This window comes from Sinohyriopsis cumingii, chromosome 15 (genome assembly GCF_028554795.1).
Source record: "Sinohyriopsis cumingii isolate HCF-2022 chromosome 15, ASM2855479v2, whole genome shotgun sequence".
Lineage (NCBI taxonomy): Eukaryota > Metazoa > Mollusca > Bivalvia > Unionida > Unionidae > Sinohyriopsis > Sinohyriopsis cumingii.
This window is the reverse complement of record NC_142975.1, coordinates 105463520-105483422: the sequence shown is the minus strand read 5'-3', so window position 1 is coordinate 105483422 and position 19903 is coordinate 105463520. Positions and strand designations below refer to the sequence as shown.

Below are 19903 nucleotides of genomic sequence, written 5' to 3'. Positions count from 1 at the left end.
TCAATACTAGCTATGATTTGGTCATCCAGTGTTTAAAAAATCTACCTTGTCTAATTCAGGAGAAAACAACAAAGCCACAAAATTGCACAATGGGGACAATAAAAAGTTTTTCTTATGACTGGTTACTGCAACAGGGCCTTATTTTAGGGGATTTTTTGCGTCATTTTCACCCATGTCTAGCTGATCTTTAGGAACAAGTCAAAAGCTCAAGTTGTATGCTAAATATCTTTCAAACAGATTCATATGGTAAACAAGGTGCACTGTTTCATACTGGCATCCCTAAATTCTTTACAAATGTCACTTAGCAAAAGATTATCTTTCTTGATATTAGAGTTGTGATGGTCATCTAATGCTTGAAGGCTGAAGTGTGGCATGACATCATGTACAAACTGGTAATCATCTTTTGATGTACTGTAAACATTCGGACTTGAATAAAGCTGGTATTTTGGTGGTAGGGATAATTCAAGTTTAATGTTGTTATACGCATGTTACATGTCTTCAAACTCTTTTGTCGTTTTAACCTTTCATCAGTGAACTTGTTAGTCAGTCACTCCAAAGGTTGGTCCATGTGCTGCCTAACTATATACAAATCTAAATGCCATTTTTTATTGTTTGCTGGGCTTTATTGGCCTGGGCTGAATGATGATATTGCAAGCTTACCCAAATAATATGACATTGGCCAAGTAAACAGTCTCAAAGGGGAAAATAAGAAGAATCCATTGCGTTAAAATTCCTGTGATAGAGACTAGCTGAGGACCATTGCTGGTCCTATTTTTCCCATTACTAACAGGAGCAAACATTACATTTTAACCATTGTACGCCACTTAGGTACCCAGAACTTGTCTCTTCACCGAATATTGCAACTGAGTGTGTAGCTGAGACTCTTGTAGAGCCATTCATAGATTAGGGATACCAGCAGAAATCAGGTTGAGAAGTTTAAGGATACAATGAAACAAGAGTTGTTGCATGTGCACTTAGATACAACATATTTCAAACAGATATATGTATTTTCATTGTTACACCATCAAAGTCCATAAGAAAGACAAAAATTTCTCTACTTGAGCTATTGTATGAACATGCCAAATGTGGTCTGGAGAGGATATGGCAAAGAAGTATAGGTAATAAAATGTCCTTGATTTATGCAAACAATTTGAAAATATGTGTCAGATGGTTAATCAATAATAGGTGCATTCAAGTTTTCATTAAAATGTATATTCATGTGAAAAGGATAAGAAATCTGAACTAGGAGATTATGTGTTAGCACTTATCTATGCTAATCATAATTACTTGCATGATGAACATATGGATTTGTTTGATTTTTAAGGAGGCGAAAAGTGAAACAGCCTAAAAGAACAAGGTTAATGAAGAGTGAAAAACATTTCATGCTGAAACATTATGTTGAACTAAGAGGAACTTATATGAGTGTTAGAGTGAAATTAGAACTGTAGCAATACAAAATGAGATTTATGATGAGTGTAAACCATATCATAATTGATGTACTGGAATACAACATGGAAATAGGTGAAGGGGAGTGTATAGGGTATGTAGGCATATGGCCAGAGTCACAAAACCCATTATGTTGATGACTTGTGCATTAGACCCGGGTTTTATGAGTAGAATTGTTTTACTGTAACAAGAGAGAGAGAAGTAATACATACCTAGATCAAGTAGAAAACTGATACTCAGAGAGTAAAATTACTCAGTGGCTGAAAAAAGTGTTCAGGTGACTCCAAAAAACATATCTCTTTATAAAATATTAATTCTCAAGACTAATCACCCACCTCTCTAGATCTAACAAACAAGCAAATGATGGTTACAAGACTGATGTGCTGGTACTGCAACCATATTGGTACAACATTCATGCAATTAAAGGTTCTGAAAATGTGGTGGAGATTATTCAACTGGATTATAAATTCTTCTTTAAACTTTGTGGTCTACACAATGTTTCTTTCATTCTGTGAAATCTAAAAAGTGTACTTGCAATTCATTAAGGAAAGACAATGATGCATAGCAAGTTCAATGTATATCTCCATGTATATACAATATAAATTATGTTTGATAATCCATGTTTGTTCTGCTTCTACTATTATTCCTGCTGAACTGCCTAATGCCTGCAGCTTCATCACCGTCACCATCACCATCATCATCATCATCATCAAACCCTTAACCCAACAGGTCATTAAGGCACCACAGTTGACTTTACAACCAATTCTCTCCATCTTCCCCTGTTCTCTACTGCCCTTTGGGAATCTCCAAATCCCATGCCTGTCCACTCCTCAATGTTGTCTTCCCACCTCTTTGTTTTGTCTGCCTCTTTTTCTGCACCCTCGCACTGTGCCTTGCAAGATTGTTTTTTCCAGTCTAGATGATCTTGAGACATGACACTACCACTTCAGTTTACGCTTTTTTTTACAGTGGTCAAGAGGTCTTCATAGGATCTGATGGCTCAGTGGATCCTGTTGTGGACTTCTTCGTTGGTTACATGTTCAATGTATGAGATGCCCTAGATCTTGTTGTATCATCTCATTTTGAAGGTTTCACTCCTTCTTGTAGATCTTATGTGAGCATCCATGTTTCACAAGCATACAGAAAGATGGATATGACAATCAAGCACACAAGCCTTATTTTGGAACCAAAAGCAATGTTGGTATCTTTCCATATTGTTTTCATTCTTGTTATTGCTGCTGTTGTCTGGGCAATCCTACAAAGTAGTTATGGTTTGGAGCCCTCATCTGTGATAACTGATTCCAAGTACTTGAACCTTGTGTCTCTTTCCAGCTTCTGTCCACTGACCTTTATTTCTGTACTAATGCAATTGGTGTTGTTGTCATCATTTTTTTTATTTTTTTATGCTAATCACCATACCATATGCTGTGGAGGTTGTGTCGATGTGCTTAACCAGGTTGGCCAGTTCTTTTTCATCTTCTGCTAAACCATCAATATCATCTGCAAAGTGAAGGTTGGTGATTGTTCTTCCTCCAGTGCCTGCAGCTTACTCACTGTATTTGACTCTGACAGATCATTGATAGCCTCATCTCATCACTGCGTGTGCAATAGTTCTAGTGCACATGGATTTATAAACGTTGCTGTTTTCAGTGTATATGAATTTTGAGGCTTGAATCTTCTTTCTTTTACATCGTCTTTGTGTCTGTCAATTTATTTATTAATGAATCAAAAAGCAAGCATTAGATAGTATTTACTAATTAAGGAACAATCATATTTTGTCTTTGTGTCTGTCAATTTATTTATAATGAATCAAAAAGCAAGCATTAGATAGTATTTACTAATTAAGGAACAATCATATTTTGTCAAGGTCACATTGGTAAAATGTATTCTGAATATTAGTAAATCATCAAAAATATCATGCAATCCTGGTAATGACTGTTATTGTGGTACATTTATGTGAAATACACACAAAATAATTGAGAGTTTTGGAACATTGTCAATTCATTGTGACTACTGAGCATTTTCACAACTTTAAGAACATATTATCAAACGAAATCCTTCAACATGTTTTTGTAACAGCTTTCATATCTTAGGAAACTGATTAGAAATATGGTATGGTCTGTTCCATTCAAACAAACATGGTAACCAGGGAAGGCAGTTTTTCTAAAATACATGTCAGGGTAGTTAAATTTCACAGTTCATATTAAAATGACAAGAAAATTCTAAATTGCATCTATTGGTGAGTACCCCAGTTTATAGGTTCCCTGGGTCCCTGAAGAGATACTGAGAAAATTAAAACTCAGATTACAATTTGATAGATATACATGTTTCTCAATGCTAGAAATATGCTGACAGAAAGCTTTTGTTTTAAAATATTATTTCATCCATAACATGTCTTAAATATATACATTACATTATTGTTTCTTTTTTTACAAGAGTGAGAAGTTTATATGTTCACATCAATGGAGATGGTTAAGAATGTAACTTTAATGTTCTACTACTACTACTAATACTACTACAACTACTGATGTTACTGATAATGATAATGCTGCTGTTGACCATTTAAACAATATCATTAGAAATAATAATATTGACAAAAGTATTTAATTTTTATATGTGCAAGAACAATTTTTCTTTTAGAACCTACAACAATAAGTAACAATAGTACAAAGAAAGAAACAATTCTTTCTTTCTTTTTGTGCAATGTTTAATCAATATTCAATGAATAAATTACACATCAAGGAATATGTGATATGCCTTACCTGTCTTGAAAACCTTTCTTGGAATTTTGCCCTGAATTATAAAGAGGACTGAATTAGATTATGACTTTTATTACAAATCATCAAAGCTTTTTTGTACAAGAATATTTCACGAGACTATAAAATGTTTTAAAAAAATATTCCAAGTCTAAAGCTTTAGTTGAATTTCGATGTGCCTGATCTGCAAATTAAAGCCAACATGCAAACATTTCTGACAGTGCTTAAATGTAAGTCATATTTGCTTTTTTCCATAAGCTTTGTAACAAGCATCTATTTTTTTATAAATAAACTATGCTTTGATATAAAGCTTTTCACTGAAATAATACAGACTGTTTTAAACCAATAAATAGGTATATTGGCATGGATGTAGCATGCATAGGTTACGCATGTAGGGTAAGTCTCCCAAAATACAGTACTCAAGCATGATGTATACATGTTTATCGAGTGTACTAGTTTTATAAATATCCCTGCAAAAGGTAAAACTTACAGGACATTTAATATCATCCTCATTCTGAATACTTGTTTTGCCTGCAAGTAACTAAAATTAAAACATCAGATATTAAGGGTGCTTTATAGTCAAATTCAAATGACCACAGATTGTCTTATATCTTCCATGTTTATTACTTTTTGGAGGAAATAAACTGTTATGACTCTATGACCATAAACTAAGTAACATAGAGAAACAAAACCCCCAACAGGTTTTGTAAACCTTAACAAATAGTTTAATAATCAATGTTATAAAAAGAAAATTCAAGAAGAAATTAGAACATTATGATTTGAATCCAAAATAACCCACCGAAAGTTCTGTAGAAGTCCAATTATTAAATTTTCCATTTAAATTTCAGATCCAGAAATGTACTGTTCCACCAAGAATCCTGACGTGTCAAAATCACATTGCCCAGAACTCCTTCAAATAATTCACGAAATCCCAGAATAATATTATAGTCCAATGAGTAATTTCTATTTCCAGTGAATAATCCAGACAAATAGTTTTCCTTTCAAATAATATCTAAACACAACATACACATGTCTGCAGACTTAATATTAACTAAAAAAAACAAAGGTTGGAATCCAAAATAGGAATGAATCTGAATACTCAGTTCTCTCCTTATAAACACCTTCAAGAGTCTATTATGACCATATGTTACAAAATACCCCACACAACAGATCTTACTATTCAAAATACTTATTCAGTCAATCTATCCCATCCAATGGGAACAAACTTAATTCTTCTAAAAACCCACATGGCCTAAACATTACAATGTGAAACAACCTCTATCTAGTAAAAAGGTAATGTTATTAATATTGATCATAAACACCTAGGTCAACAGTTATTTATAGATCCTATGCAATCAACACTATAAATATATTAAAATAGAATTTTATACCCATCGACAAAAATTAACTTTCGAATATCTTGACTATAGATGATCATTACAATTGTTACGTGTTTAGGCTCTTACAACAGTAATAAGAAAAGAGTGAAAACAACAAGCTTTGTAAAGTTTAACAAATAATTTATTTTCATAGAAAAAAAACAAGGTAAACATGAGACAAAGAACTTACGGTTTTACAAACCAAATCCAAAATTAATCCAAGAATTAAAAAATAGAAGTCCCCCTTGTAATAAAAAGTCTTAATGAAACTGAGTTTGAATCATGATGAAATAAAAAATGGAAGGCAATGACATATGTGGTCAGCATCGTACTGATTTGTCAACAATTCTTTGTTGAATCACAGAAAATAATATTCCAGTTTTTGAATTCTGTGTAAATTTCAATAAATGTCTTCATCCAAGAATTAATTTAGAGCACGAGTAATTCCAGGGAAAACAAACTTGAAATCCAAATAAATTTAAGAAAACAAAATAATTAGCCCAAAACTGGTCACAACATAAATCACTTTAGCTTCCCAAGTGTTAAGGCAACAGTAACTATTAGTTCTCAAAACATCAGTAATAAATCTATCTACAACGCAAAACAGATGCCTGGATGTGGGTCAATCCTCTGGAAAAACCAGAATTTGTAACAATTGCTACATGTTATTTGTCACATACTCCAAGTATGGCCTCGAATACACTTTATGAATCTAAATCTGCCAAAGAATAAAAAAAAAATAAAAACTTACTACAACTCTTACTGATTCTGATTCAAGGTCAGGAGCTAGGTCAGCATTAGATACAAAGTTTCTATTAGCAGATGTTTACTTTGAAAAATTAAAAAATCAGTCAGAACTGAACTATATTCCATTAAATAAAGTTACATTGCAATAGCACATAACAGAATAAAAATATTAAAACTAACAAACAAACATTAAATTAAATAGAAATTAAATCAAATATACATAACACAATAATCATAAATAAAAACTATACATACCATAGGCATAATAATTATCATGTACCAAGAGTTACACAAATATAAATATAACATTTAGAAAACAAATAAAGCCATTTTAGTTATAAAATGTGCTTAATAAATAGTTATGTAGTTGCTTTTTGTTGTTATGGGTTTAATGTCATTTTCAGCACAAGATAGGCTATACATGGCAACTAGTATAAATGGTGGAGGAAGAACCTGGGAAAACCCTGGTAAGAACAAATGACCCACGAGAAGATACCAGCATGCCTTCTCACATACCCACATTGGCTGAGCCCGAGACTAGAACCGATGCAGACAGAGGTGAGATGGCAGTGATCCATAATGGTGAGCACTTTTGACCACAAATGTTTTTAGTAAATATATGTGTAGATATTTCCTTAATAAAAATGTGTTTAAAGCAACTACATGTTTTGAAATGTTAGTAAATGCATGTTTCAAAAGTGGAAATATACATGTTTAGCAATGTGTTAAATCCATGTTTAGAAATCTGTTTAGCTTAAGGTATTGGCAAAACTATAACTTTTCCATAAAATAAACTTGAAACTTAAAAAAAAATCTGAATGTTGATCTGACAATAGATAGTTTAGATTAGTTTTGCTGCAAATGAGGTAATGAGACATTTTTCAGGTTGAGCACATAATTTTTCTCACATGACAAATTTTGCATATTTATAGCTTATGAGTAATACAATTTTTGGAAAGAATTTGTTTGTACCAGTAACATTACAGAACTTTTATAATGCACAATATCAGGTTGCTTTTTCTGAACTTAAGAGAAGGTTGCTTGCAATAAAATGGTCAAGCAACATAAAAATTTGTGATATTTTAAAATATTTATCTTCCATGTTAACATAAAGTCTGACAATAAAACACCTGCAGAAGACATACCATTTTTTGTAGCATTGCTCAAATGCAACATGGGTAAACTAACACTCAAGACTATAAATAAATTTTCAAAATGTTATGGGATATCTTTTCATAAAAAATATACTGCAAAATACATGAAATCCTTTTAGAATATTGGGATAAATGTTAAGTTTCAAGGTTCAGGAGAGATAACTCTTCTCAAACTGATTAATATTTTATGAGTGCTGAATGTGCACAGGTTTAGATAAATGATAAAAATGTTTATGTTGGTAGTAATTATAACAAATGATTTTCGTACACATTTGAATTATTTCAGACCATGTAAAAATTGAAACTAAATTTTTTGAAGAATTTAATTTAATGAAACCTCATCAAGATATCTGATGAAATGTTGACATATATTCCTTGACCTGTCTCTAGAGGTTCTGATTACCAAGAATATGCATTAAAATATATACAGTTTACATTTAAAATAAATTCCATATTATTAACAATAAATATAAATGTGATTTCAAATTTGAATTTATTGGAAGATGAATAACAATATATATTACACTGAATGTGTTTTGTTCATGGGTAGAAGTATATTCTAATTCTGTTTTATATTTGATTAGTGATGCCATCAAAGCCAGGAAAGGTACAACTTTTATAAAGGCTAATTTTCAACAAGGATAATTAAAGGCACATTACTTATTATGGAGTTTTAATGTAAGTTGTTTAAATTTAAGATGTCCTCAAATATAATTTTAGTTCTAAACAATATGGAGCATTAATAACAAATGATGTAATAGATTATATGACAAAATTAGTTTAGGCAAAATAATGAAAATATTTTGCCATGTATCTGCACTTTTTTTTCACAAACAGTTCTCCCCTCAGAACTAAGCTAAAATTCAGTTCATAGTATTTGAAGAATGTTCTGTGTCTGAGTTGCCCAGAATAAAAACTTGTGCATTCACTGAAAAAACACAGCTAAAAGAAATATTAATGCATGTTTAGAAGACTTACTGTTTAAACATCCTCTGCCTGGATACCGTCTAATGCATATAAAGATAGTCACTGCAATAATGATTACCATGACAGCTGCAGCTCCTATCCCACCTGCAATTGCTGCCACATTTGAATTATCCTCTTTCTGTCTTTCTCCTTGAATACAAAATAGTAGCATTTTAATCATATTTTCACTGTATGCAGTATTATTGTGAAAATATGTTATTGAATTGCTTACATATTATCTTGTATAATAGTGTTCACGCTCTTTGGCAGCAGACAGGCTGGGTTTGTTTGGGGGTATTTCTTGGCACATAGCCATCCTTATGCAAGGAATATGCAGTTGTAATTAGTTAACCGTAATCATGCCTATCATCAAATGATGTCCGTGTTCTTTTAAGATGATAAACCTTTCTTTCTGAACACTATGCATAATATAACAAGTGTGCTCTTTAAAGATGTCTCTTAACAACAAGTGTAATGCACATACTAATTGGACCTTTCGATTTCTGATCTGAAAATGACAGATAACTCCAAGTTTATCAACATGGAAGGAGTTCTTAATTTGCTTAATTTTCTCTGAATTATTATGTCATCAATATTCCTCACTGGCAACTTTGCTTGACTGAAACATTCAGCCATACCATTTTGATAATGTTCTGTAATAATAGGCATTAGCTTGATTAATCTTAGATTAATGATGGAGCTGACTAAACTGTTATTTTGAATAATTTTCTCTCCTATACAGATTGTGTATCAAGTGATTTTCCATCTTCACTAGCCATGTGTCTCTGAACCACCTCATTCTTAATCAATCATGACATATGTACTAATTTGAACTGTGTACTAAACAAGTACCCTCTTTGGGATAAACAAGTTCCTACTCTTAACAAGCAGTCAATTAACCATCAAGAGAGCTTGATATGTGACCTGTTAGGAATTCTATAAGGCAATTCCCATGATGTACATAGGCACTAAAATATGCAAAAACTGTTTAAATTTAAGAAAGTTATGTGCAACATGTGTCATCAATTTAAATGTAATAATAGATCTGAATGGACCAGATTCTTTCAGCTGCATCCGATTGGAGAATGAAAAAGAATATACCATTTCAGCAAGCTAAAATATACCAATATGTGGAGCGAGGTGGATAAATGTCACCTGACAAGCTAGGATGGTGGAATTAAAACCCTTATTATATTATAAACCTATTTATCTGTCAATGTTATGGCTGTATGATGTATCTACTACATGCCTCAACTAATGAAGTGGACTGGGCCATGACAACAAAAATGCTATTTCCATTTTTCAAATGTTTAGAGTGACCCCATGCTATTCGGAGAGAAATTTAAAGTTCTCTAAGCCAGCAGTAGAAGACAATAAACTTCCAGGACTACCTTAATAAAATATCAGATCTCTTCTTCCTCCAGTATCTCTGATAACAGCTGGGGTTGGACAGGTGACCAGAAGTGAAGAGGAGCCACCTGAATCTGTTTGGTTTCAAACATGTGAGACTCCATGACTGGCAACAACTTTCACTCTTTGGCTTGTGGGATTGGGAAGGGTGTTGCTCCTCCCTCATTGAAGGGAGCAACTCATTCTCCACTTGTTTATATCTTCAATTGGGAGGGACTCCATGGGCCTAACAAGTCTCTGAAGAGAATGATCCCATAAACTCTTGGGACCCATGAGTGCCCTTCTTCCCCAGACAGCTAAGAAATCTTTGTCAAGACTTGAGTGAGCTCAAGGTGGAAAACAAATTATGATGATTCTTCATCCACTTATGTGTATGTCTCCTATGGGTAAGATCCCATACCTTATCTGACAAAGAGACAGAAAAGACAACTTATACAATTAACACACAACATGTAGGTGGGGTGTGTCTCAATGGGTTTTCTAGTGCAAACATTTTAGCTCACTTTGTTTTAAAAAAACAAGAACAATAAGCTTGTATAATGAATATAATGTATCAAAATGTATGTTTCTGACATTGAACACAAATTAAAACTACAATACTTTACCTGCCATGTGAGTCTCTATTTAATATGACTTAAAACAACAACAAAATTGATATTTCAATTACAGTGACATCAGCACTACATAATTTTGAGTACTGGAGATGAAGAAAGAAGACCAGCAAGGAAATATGATAGAATAGTAAAAACTATACAGAAAGAAAAGGTTGTGCATACAACTGAACACATAGCTGAATATGAATTCTGCTGTAAAACTAGCAAAAATTATATAGAATAGATTGGAGATTCATATCTCAACAAAAGTTAGGACAGGAGACCACAAACAAGAATTGGTAGACTAAATGATGGCCCAGACTCTAGATGATAAGTACAGAACTTCTTTTATGACTACATCACAAAAGGGAGAACAATTGATGGCGGTGATAATTGTACTCTAATTAATGTGACATCACATTCTTCACATAGTAGCCTTAATGTGCACTCAAATTATGAAGTACAAATTAGGCAGATCTAGAGAAACAAATTAACCTAGATATGGATAAGATAATTGTCTGCAGGTATAACTAGCATGTTATATTCACAAGGTTATATGCAGTGTCAACAGTTTTTGTATTCTACCAAGTCCTTTTATCAGCAAACAACAGATACAGACCCAAATCAAATTGTCTCATTGTACTTCATGTTCAAAAAAGAAGGCTTTAGCATTTTCCCAAACATAATAAATTTTGGACAGCTAACCATTGGGGTAGCTGATGGAAAAGAATGACTTTTTCTCGTCATCGACAGTCAGTTGTGTTATTAGAGGGTGGAGGCATTTTAAAGTTGACAATACCCTGTATTCCTTTTTGATGAAAGCCTTAAAATTAAATTCAGTCCTCTCCGTGGATGATCGGAGAAAGGCTGTTGCTCAGAAGTAACCTCATACTCACTACAAGAATACTCATCTGCTTCCATTTTGGGATAATCAATGCCCTGGGGTAATGATGATGTAACTCAGACCTGCCAACATTGAAAAATTCAGAATCAGGAAAATCAACATCGAAAATCAGGAGGCAGGGTAAAAAATCAGGAGGCACAAGAGTAAGGTGTATATATCATGATAAATATGTCTACTTTTTTTATTTCAGTCCATTGTATGTTGCAGATTTGCATTTCTGCAAAAGTTCATCATTTATTTGTCCTTGGGTGCCAAATTTGCTAACAAGAATAGCTTTCAGGGTTGATGCTGACAGTCTGGCTCTTTGGCTAGTTCTGTTTCTTTTCTGACCATTATGAATGCACTCTCAGCATTGCTGTTGCTGTGCAGTATTGAAAGTATTGCTATAGTTACTCTTCCAAGGGTTGGAAACAACAGCTGGCCATATCCATCCTTTCTTTTCCTGAGAGCAACCCACTGATGATCTGCTCTTTCCATATTCAGTTCTGCATCTAAATTGTACATTTGGTAAAGCTAAAACTATGCAGATCATCAGTGTGGCTGGGGAAAGGCCAGGTCCTTAAACGATACTACAGATTGTTTTGATACAACTGCAATGCTTGCATTGTGTTTATTAATGTCATATAGTCCACCACATTGTATTGAGATATGCTGTGAGCAACAGTAGCATGATGGGCCCTGCAAGTTGATAGATGAATGAAAGCAAACTGCTTCTCTCAATCACTTCTATAATTTTTGATCCCATTTCTTTTTCTTGGCTTGTGAAAATTTATCAGTTTCTTACTTTTCTTCTTTTTTATTTTTTGCTTCTTGCTGAGAAACTTATCCTTATGTTGCTGTGATTTGCTGATGGCGTTGGATAAAGAGAACCACAGTGAGACAGTCTCTTTGTATTGGCAGATAAAAACTGGAAATCAAGCCAGATACAGTAAAGTGCTAAGAAACATACCAGACACAGAAAAACCAGATACAGAAAGAGGGAAATGGAAAATCATGTTTTTGTAATAAAAAATACAGATTTTCTTCTTAAGGAGTTGGGATCCTTGTAATTGTGTCTGAATTCGAATGGCTGGGTGGCCTGCTAATATTGCCTTGGACAGCAATATGGTACTACATGATGGATCCATTGAATCCATAAACTACCCCGTAAGCCCGATTTGACAGGCCAAAGGTCAAACTTGCAAGGGGATAGATGCCCACTGGGCTGCTTTAAAATTGGGAAACGATCCACCATTGTAACCAAATTATCTGTAAATGATGGACAGGGAGGTAAAATATGGCCTAAGTCAGGAATCGAGCCATCTGTGCAAGTCAACAAATCTGTTGCTGAAAAACTGGCATATCACTGGAATCAGCTTCCCCAAATCTGCCAATGTTATAGTGGAAGGCATTATCTTCCTGACTGGGTGAGTGGATGGGGCCAATAGTATCTCTTCCAAAACAGTTCTCTATTTGGATGTCTACTTAGTACATCCATACTGGTCTTGAATCTCTGTGCCTTTTGATAATTTTGAGGAACACCCAATCATGTATCCTTGTACCACAATTGCACTTGCTACGAGGGGAAGAAAGTATCTGCCAGATAGGATTCATGCTTGCTTTTCTCTGCTCTGTGTTTCTCACATCTACTGCATTTAGAAGACATATTTTTGAAATATCAAAGCAGAAACAATATATTAATGAGTCAATGTATTAATAATTGGTTAAATAATTTGCTAAGATATCTTGAGGAGAAAACTCAATATAACAATCCATCATTCATACAGGGAAACAATAACAAAATCTTCACGATGACCACTGTGACAGGGGTATCTGATGTCCATGTGGGCCCATTTTAATTATAATTTATGACCAACTAAACATTATAATATGTCTTCTTGTGAAAACTCATCAACATGATTTTCTGTTCAGGATGAACAGCAATAACAAGAATTTAAAGATGGCTACTGTAGTGGCCACATTGAATACAAGATTGGCAATATTATTATTTTGTATCAACCAGACATCATAAAAACAACTTATGAGAAAACCCTATGATGTTCTGACCTATATTGATCCATTCAGTAGTAATGATAATACTATCAGGATAGTCACTGTAGTGGCCATACTGAAAATCTTAACCATTTTCATTAGGATCAACTAGACCACATACATAAGTGTGCATAAAGTTAATTGCAATTGTATGAGTAGTTTAGGAGTTATACAATCTGTTTGAAACCCAACAGTTCTTGGCAAAGTTCTGCTATATAAATAAAGTCAGAATGATGGGTAAATATGGGACATAACTCTTGTACATGATGACATGTTACACTGTATGTCAAACACATTTAAAGTCTCAAAATAAAACCTCATATCTTATTTGGTTGAAATCCAACAAATTCTGGCAAAAACGTCAAAGTCAGGAGGACAGGCAATCAGGATAAAACTTCTTTATCATGGAATGCCAGAAACTGAACTCATTCAAGTTTCATCCATGCAGAGTATCAAGAAAACTTTTGAAACATTAAGCATAAAACTAGAGAGACAGGCAATCAGATATTGCAAGTCATGTAAATGATGACAGCAAAGACTGAAAATTCAACCCTTCCGGAGTCTTATCAATTTAACCTGCATGAAATTTTTTGTTAAGATCCAACACTCACCGATAAAGTTATCTTGCAGAAACCACATTTATGGACAGATGAGTGGAAAGCTGAATGAACAGACAGAGGATGGATTGAAAGGCAACATGACTTCTATAGGAATCCACCAACATTGTCGAGAGGGACCATTAGCAAATGTTATAAAATTGAAAACAGATGACTATTTCAGATGAGTTTCTGCTATATGTTGCTTAGAATCTGTTAAAATGTCTAAGTAAATTCTGTTACTAGGATTACATGCAGTGATTTATACATCTGCCATGTCTTTCACAAAAGTAAGAGATGAGACCAATAAAAGGTGAGATGTGCTGATCTTTGGAACCAACATAATTATTAATATAACATTAAATGAAATAAACAAAGGTGTTTCATAATGAGAAACAAATAAGACAGAAAACTAAGGTATAACCACAAAAAAAATAAAAATACTATCATATCAAGGTTGTAGCATGAGCTCTTCTAAACTGGAGAGTTAAAATTCATGTCTGATGTAGTATAAATAATTCTGGTACCTTCAGGAAAGAACACTGTAATCTCCTGGGAGTATGGACTTCTGTCAATCTCATTCCAAGAGTACATCCTGTAAATATAGCTTCCAGGGTAAGGCTTGGTGATGTTGACAGCAAATGTTCCATTAGGAAGTCGATACTGGGTCTCTGTCTCCTGCAGAATGCTTGCATTCATCCAAGCAGTATCTAGACTGGTTTCAGGCTTGTACTGAATCACAAATACCTGAATACGACCTCCATTGAAACCGGGATCAAAGTGTAGCTCAACATGGTCATCTAATCTGTTCAAGTAAAATCTTTGTACCATGAGGGGTGGACCTGTTTAGAAAAGAATGATTCATATTGAGGCTACAAATATGTCTATAGAACATGAAAGTCACCCTTTATATAAGTACATATTTGTCACTGGGATTCTGTAGCCAAAGATCACAAGGAACCTATTTGATGAGATAAAGAACAAGTGATATGTAACAGGAGATGTAACATGGAGAGCTGATCTCACCCATGCATCATAATTAATGGTCCAGAAAATTGTGGGTGACTAAGATGAATGTTGCATGCCTCCACCCTGCAAAACCATTGGCTAAAGAAATGGCCTCCACCTGATTAATGAATGAGAAGGTATGGCCATATGCAGCGGACCTGTCCCTGCTTAATGAAGTGGAAGGGGAGGCAATTAAATGCCACTTTGCTTGGATCAATGACCTGTGTAGCACAAACATAAGAATAACCCAAAATCTGCTGTGGCTGCCTATGTCTTCAGCCAGGATTAACTAATGAAGACCAACAAGAATGGATGCATCAGCAGACCTGCCAACTCTAACAAGACCATCTATATATTACTTTCTGTAAGTTTGACCAGTTTTCAGTAAGGTTTAACAAAATACCATGTACAGCTATTGCAAAGTGGGAAAACGTATTAAAAAGTTTAGCATTCAACACTGATGCATCAATGTAACCAATATTTTCAACTAAAAAGTTTGTAAAGTACATGTAGACCTTATTTACCTCCAGTACAGTTGCAAAAATTTCAGTTCCAAACCATATACATACCTCAATGGCTTGTTGTTATCTCTCTTAATGTGATTCTTTAATTATATTTTTTCATTTCACATGACGAAAGCAATCAAATCTCCCATCATGACACAAACTCAAATCGACACATGATGTCCAATAAACATAATTGTGTTCCTTGCTGCTTTTATTCACAATATTCTCAATATTCCTTTCTGTTCTTCTGAACTGATTTGACATTAATACCTTTTAAGGATGCTTATTTTCCCTTTACTCTTCAACACATGGAACCAGACCACAATTATTAGTTCTGGTTGAGTACACAGAAATATAGTCCCAGTCTATTTTTGGAGCATTTTTCCTCTCTCATTTATGTCTGTGATAAAAGGGTTAGACTTAGACATTCTTGTAACTGTTTATTCTTTAGCACTTGAAAATTATTGTGTAGTTGTCTGCATTTATTTTGGAGACAGTGTACATTGAGTAGTTAAATCTGTGACACAATATGTGGTGGTATGTTTATAGCCCAGCCTCTCAGACAAATGCTGGATAACTCATTAATGGACCATTTGTTACACCTCTAAATGTGTCCTGATTAAGGGTTTTGTACCCATTAATTGACCATTTGTTAAATCACTCACTTAGGTGCCCAAATTAATGGTGTTATACTCATTAATTGACTTTTTCTTACAACACTAAATGTGCTCAAATTAAGGGTGTTATACTCATTAATCGATGGGGCCCTGAGTGGCCAAGTGGTCTAAAGCACTGTCTGTTACGATCACTGCCATCTTGCCTGTCTGCGCCGGTTTGAGTCTCCGATTCAGCCAATGTGGGTGTGTGAGAAAGCTTGCCAGTAGCATCTCGTGGGTCGGTGTTTCGTTCTGGGGTTTTCCCAGGTTCTTCCTCCACCATTAATACCTGCTGCCATGTATAACCTATCATGTGTTGAAAAATGGCATGAAACCCTACAACAACAACAACTCATTAATCAACCATTTGCTACATCACTCAAGGTGCCCAAATTAACGGTGTTATACTCATTAATCAATCATTTATTACATCACCTGAAGTGTCCAGATTAAGGGTGTTATACTCATTAACCAACCATTTGTTACATCACTCAAGCTGTCCTGAATAACGGTGTGATACTCATTAACCAAACATTACATCTATCGAGGTGTCCAGAGTAACAGTGTTATACTCATTAATCGACCATTTGTAACATCACTTGAGGTGCCCATATTAAGGGTGTTATACTCAGTAATCAACCATTTGTTTTAAATGGTGTCATGCTCATTAAACAACAATTTGTTACATCATTCAAAGTGTATATACTCATTAATCGACTATTTATTACATCACTTGAGGTGTCTGGATTAAAGGTGTTATACTCATTAATTGACTCTTTGTTACATCACACAAGGTGCCCAAATTAACAGTGTTGTACTCGTTAATTTACTTATAGGATTCTTCTGAATATTTTATTTTGCATTATGAGAGTTTATTTGTTTCCTTTATTATGTATGGCTATGAATCATATATGTCTGCCTTATAACTTAATTTTGTCTAATGGTTCCAAAAATAAATAGTATGAGTGTGTTGGTGAAAGTGTTATTCTGACTAAGTCTTATCTGCATGATGTATGGTAACTTGTCATATGTTCTTTTGGAACTAACAAAGCTCAGTTACAGTTGACTGTGTGAAGCACTGTTAAGGTAAAGAATCGGTTATTTCTGTAGTGTGAAAAAACAAAACAAACTATAAAAAAATCAAACAACAAATGACATGTATTAACAATCATTATTTCTCATCTGGTAGGCCTGGTAAGACAGTGGAGTCTCCGTAGCTCATGATAAAAATGCAGTACAATTTAGCTGGGGGATGATATATTTATGTTGATACATTAGTCACTGAAACTCATTGCCATCTCAGCTGTATCTTTCAGTATACAATATACAAAACTTTATTTGTTACAATGTTGTTTCCCATGTCAGAACTTTCAGCAGCTTGTGCCAAGGACAAAACATAAAACAGAACATAACATTACAGAAGCCAAAACTTTTGTGATTTATTCTTTTTACAAGGACTATCAGCTTTCCCCAGTACTACTAAGATTCATTGTAGTTTTACGCAGTCTTCTTGGCATCCGTCCGTCTACGAGAGACGATGGCATAGCTCCAAAGTACGCTTTTGCTTATCCTTCTTTTTAGCTCTCTTTTCAGCTTGCTTTATTCTTCTCTTTTCCTCTGCGTTTTGAACTCCCTGCCTGACAGCTAGACGCCAGCTGGAACGGTTGTTGCACAGCTCTCCCAGTCGTTGACATTGATGTTTGCTGTCTTCATATCCTTCTTGCAAACATCTTTGTAGCGCAGATGTGGTCGTCCAGTTGGTCGTGCACCTTCTGCTAACTCCCCATATAACAGGTCCTTGGGAATGCGAACTGGGTCCATTCTCTTGACATGGCCGAGTCAGCGAAGGCGCCTCTCGCTGAGTATGGAGAACATGCTGTTCATGTTGGCGCGTTCTAGAACCTCTGTGTTGGGTACTTTGTCCTGCCACTGGATGTACAGAATGCGCCGCAGACATCTCAGGTGGAAGCTGTTGAGTTTCCTCTCATGTCTTGCATAGGTGGTCCATGTTTCACTGCTGTAGAGAAGTGAGCTGAGCACGCACGCTTGGTAGACACGCAGTTTGGTCTTCTCTGTGAGGTTGGGGTTGTTCCAGACCCTCTGGTTAAGTCTGGCCATCACTGCTGCTGCCTTGGCAATCCTGCCGCCCACCTCAGAATCAATGGAGAGTGAGCTGGAGATGTTAGACCCGAGGTATGTGAAGTTCTCGACAACTTCCAAATTGTACCCATCGATGGAGACAGAGGGAGGGGAGTCTGTGTCCTGTGCCATGACATTCGTTTTCTTCAAACTGATGGTCAGTCCAAATTCCTTACATGCATGGGAGGGGCAGCATACCAGCTGCTGAAGTCCATCTTCCGTGTGTGATGTCAAGGCTGCATCGTCGGCAAAGAGCAATTCACGGATGAGTACCTCTGTGACTTTAGTCTTAGCAAAGAGACGGGCAATGTTGAACAGCTTGCCGTCAGCCCTGGTATGGATGTACACTCCCTCGCTGCAGTCCTTGAATGCGTACTGGAGAAGCATGGAGAAGAAGATGGCAAAGAGCGTCGGTGCAAGAACACAGCCTTGTTTGACTCCGCTAATGACCGGGAATGCTTCAGATGTTACGCCATTGAAGCACACTGTGCTGTGCATGTTCTCGTGGAACAACATAATGACAGCAAGCAGACGTGGGGGGCAGCCGATCTTCTGCAGGAGTCTGAAGAGTCCACTCCGACTAACCATGTCAAACGCCTTCGTCAGGTCTATGAAGGCAATGTAGAGGGGCATCCGCTGCTCACGACACTTCTCCTGCAGCTGACTTAGTGAGAAGATCATGTCTACAGTTGACCTGCCAGCTCGAAAACCACACTGGGACTCTGGGTAGATGCGGGAGGCTAGGATCTGCAAGCGCGCCAAGGCAACACAGGCGAAGGCCTTTCCGACGATGCTGAGGAGGGAGATACCCCGATAGTTGTTGCAGTTGCTATGGTCTCCTTTGTTTTTGTACAAAGTAACGATGTTGGCGTCACACATGTCCTGTGGGATGTATCCCTGTTCCCAGCAAAGGCAGAGGAGTGTGTGTAGGGGCTGGAGCAGTGCTGGTTTTCCGCTCTTGAGGACTTCAGGCGGATTGCCATCGCTTCCAGGAGCCTTCCCACAGGCAAGGCAATCGATGGCTTTTTCGAGCTCTTCCAGGGTGGGCTGTGTGTCTAGCTCCTCCATGACAGGCAGGTCTGGAATGGCGTCCAGGGCAGTTCCAGTGACATTGTTTTGGGTTGCATATAGCTCGAGATAGTGCTCAACCCATCGCTGCAGTTGTTTCCCCTGGTCTGTGATGACTTCGCCCGTCTTGGACTTGAGGAGGGTGGTCTTGTAGCCGGGGGGGCCTGTCGCCTTTTTGATACCCTCATACATTCCTCTTGTTGCCCCGGTGTCAGCAGCTGTCTGTATACTGTTGCAAAGGTTCAGCCAGTAGGTGTTGGCACAGTAGCGGGCAGTCTTCTGGGCGTTATTCTTTGCAATCCTGAGGGCTTGTAGTGTTCTGGGGCTAAGTGCAGCCTTGTATGCCAGGAGGGCTTTCCTGTTTGCCTCAGTCACGGGCTCCATCTCCTCCCAGTTTGCCTCATACCAGTCGACATTCTTTCGCTCCCTCTTCCCGTAAGCTGTGATAGCTGAATTGTACACAGAGTCACGGATATGGGACCACTTGGAATCAATGGCGTCATCAGGTGTCACTTTGGTGAGGGCTTCCTTCAGTTTGCTGATG

The 19903-nt window shown here is 36.1% G+C and overlaps 1 protein-coding gene across 1 annotated transcript in view; it reads right to left on the bottom strand.

The window, feature by feature from the left end:
• LOC149782420 (uncharacterized) overlaps window positions 1-19903 on the bottom strand; it is a 162688-nt gene that overhangs the window by 30411 nt on the left and 112374 nt on the right. Inside the window, exons 12-14 of the mRNA XM_089935136.1 lie at window positions 14510-14824; window positions 8461-8598; window positions 4209-4239 (exon numbers count right to left, since the gene is read on the bottom strand). Coding sequence (XP_089791262.1) covers window positions 4209-4239; window positions 8461-8598; window positions 14510-14824 — 484 coding nt within the window. The remainder of the gene's footprint in view (window positions 1-4208; window positions 4240-8460; window positions 8599-14509; window positions 14825-19903) is intronic.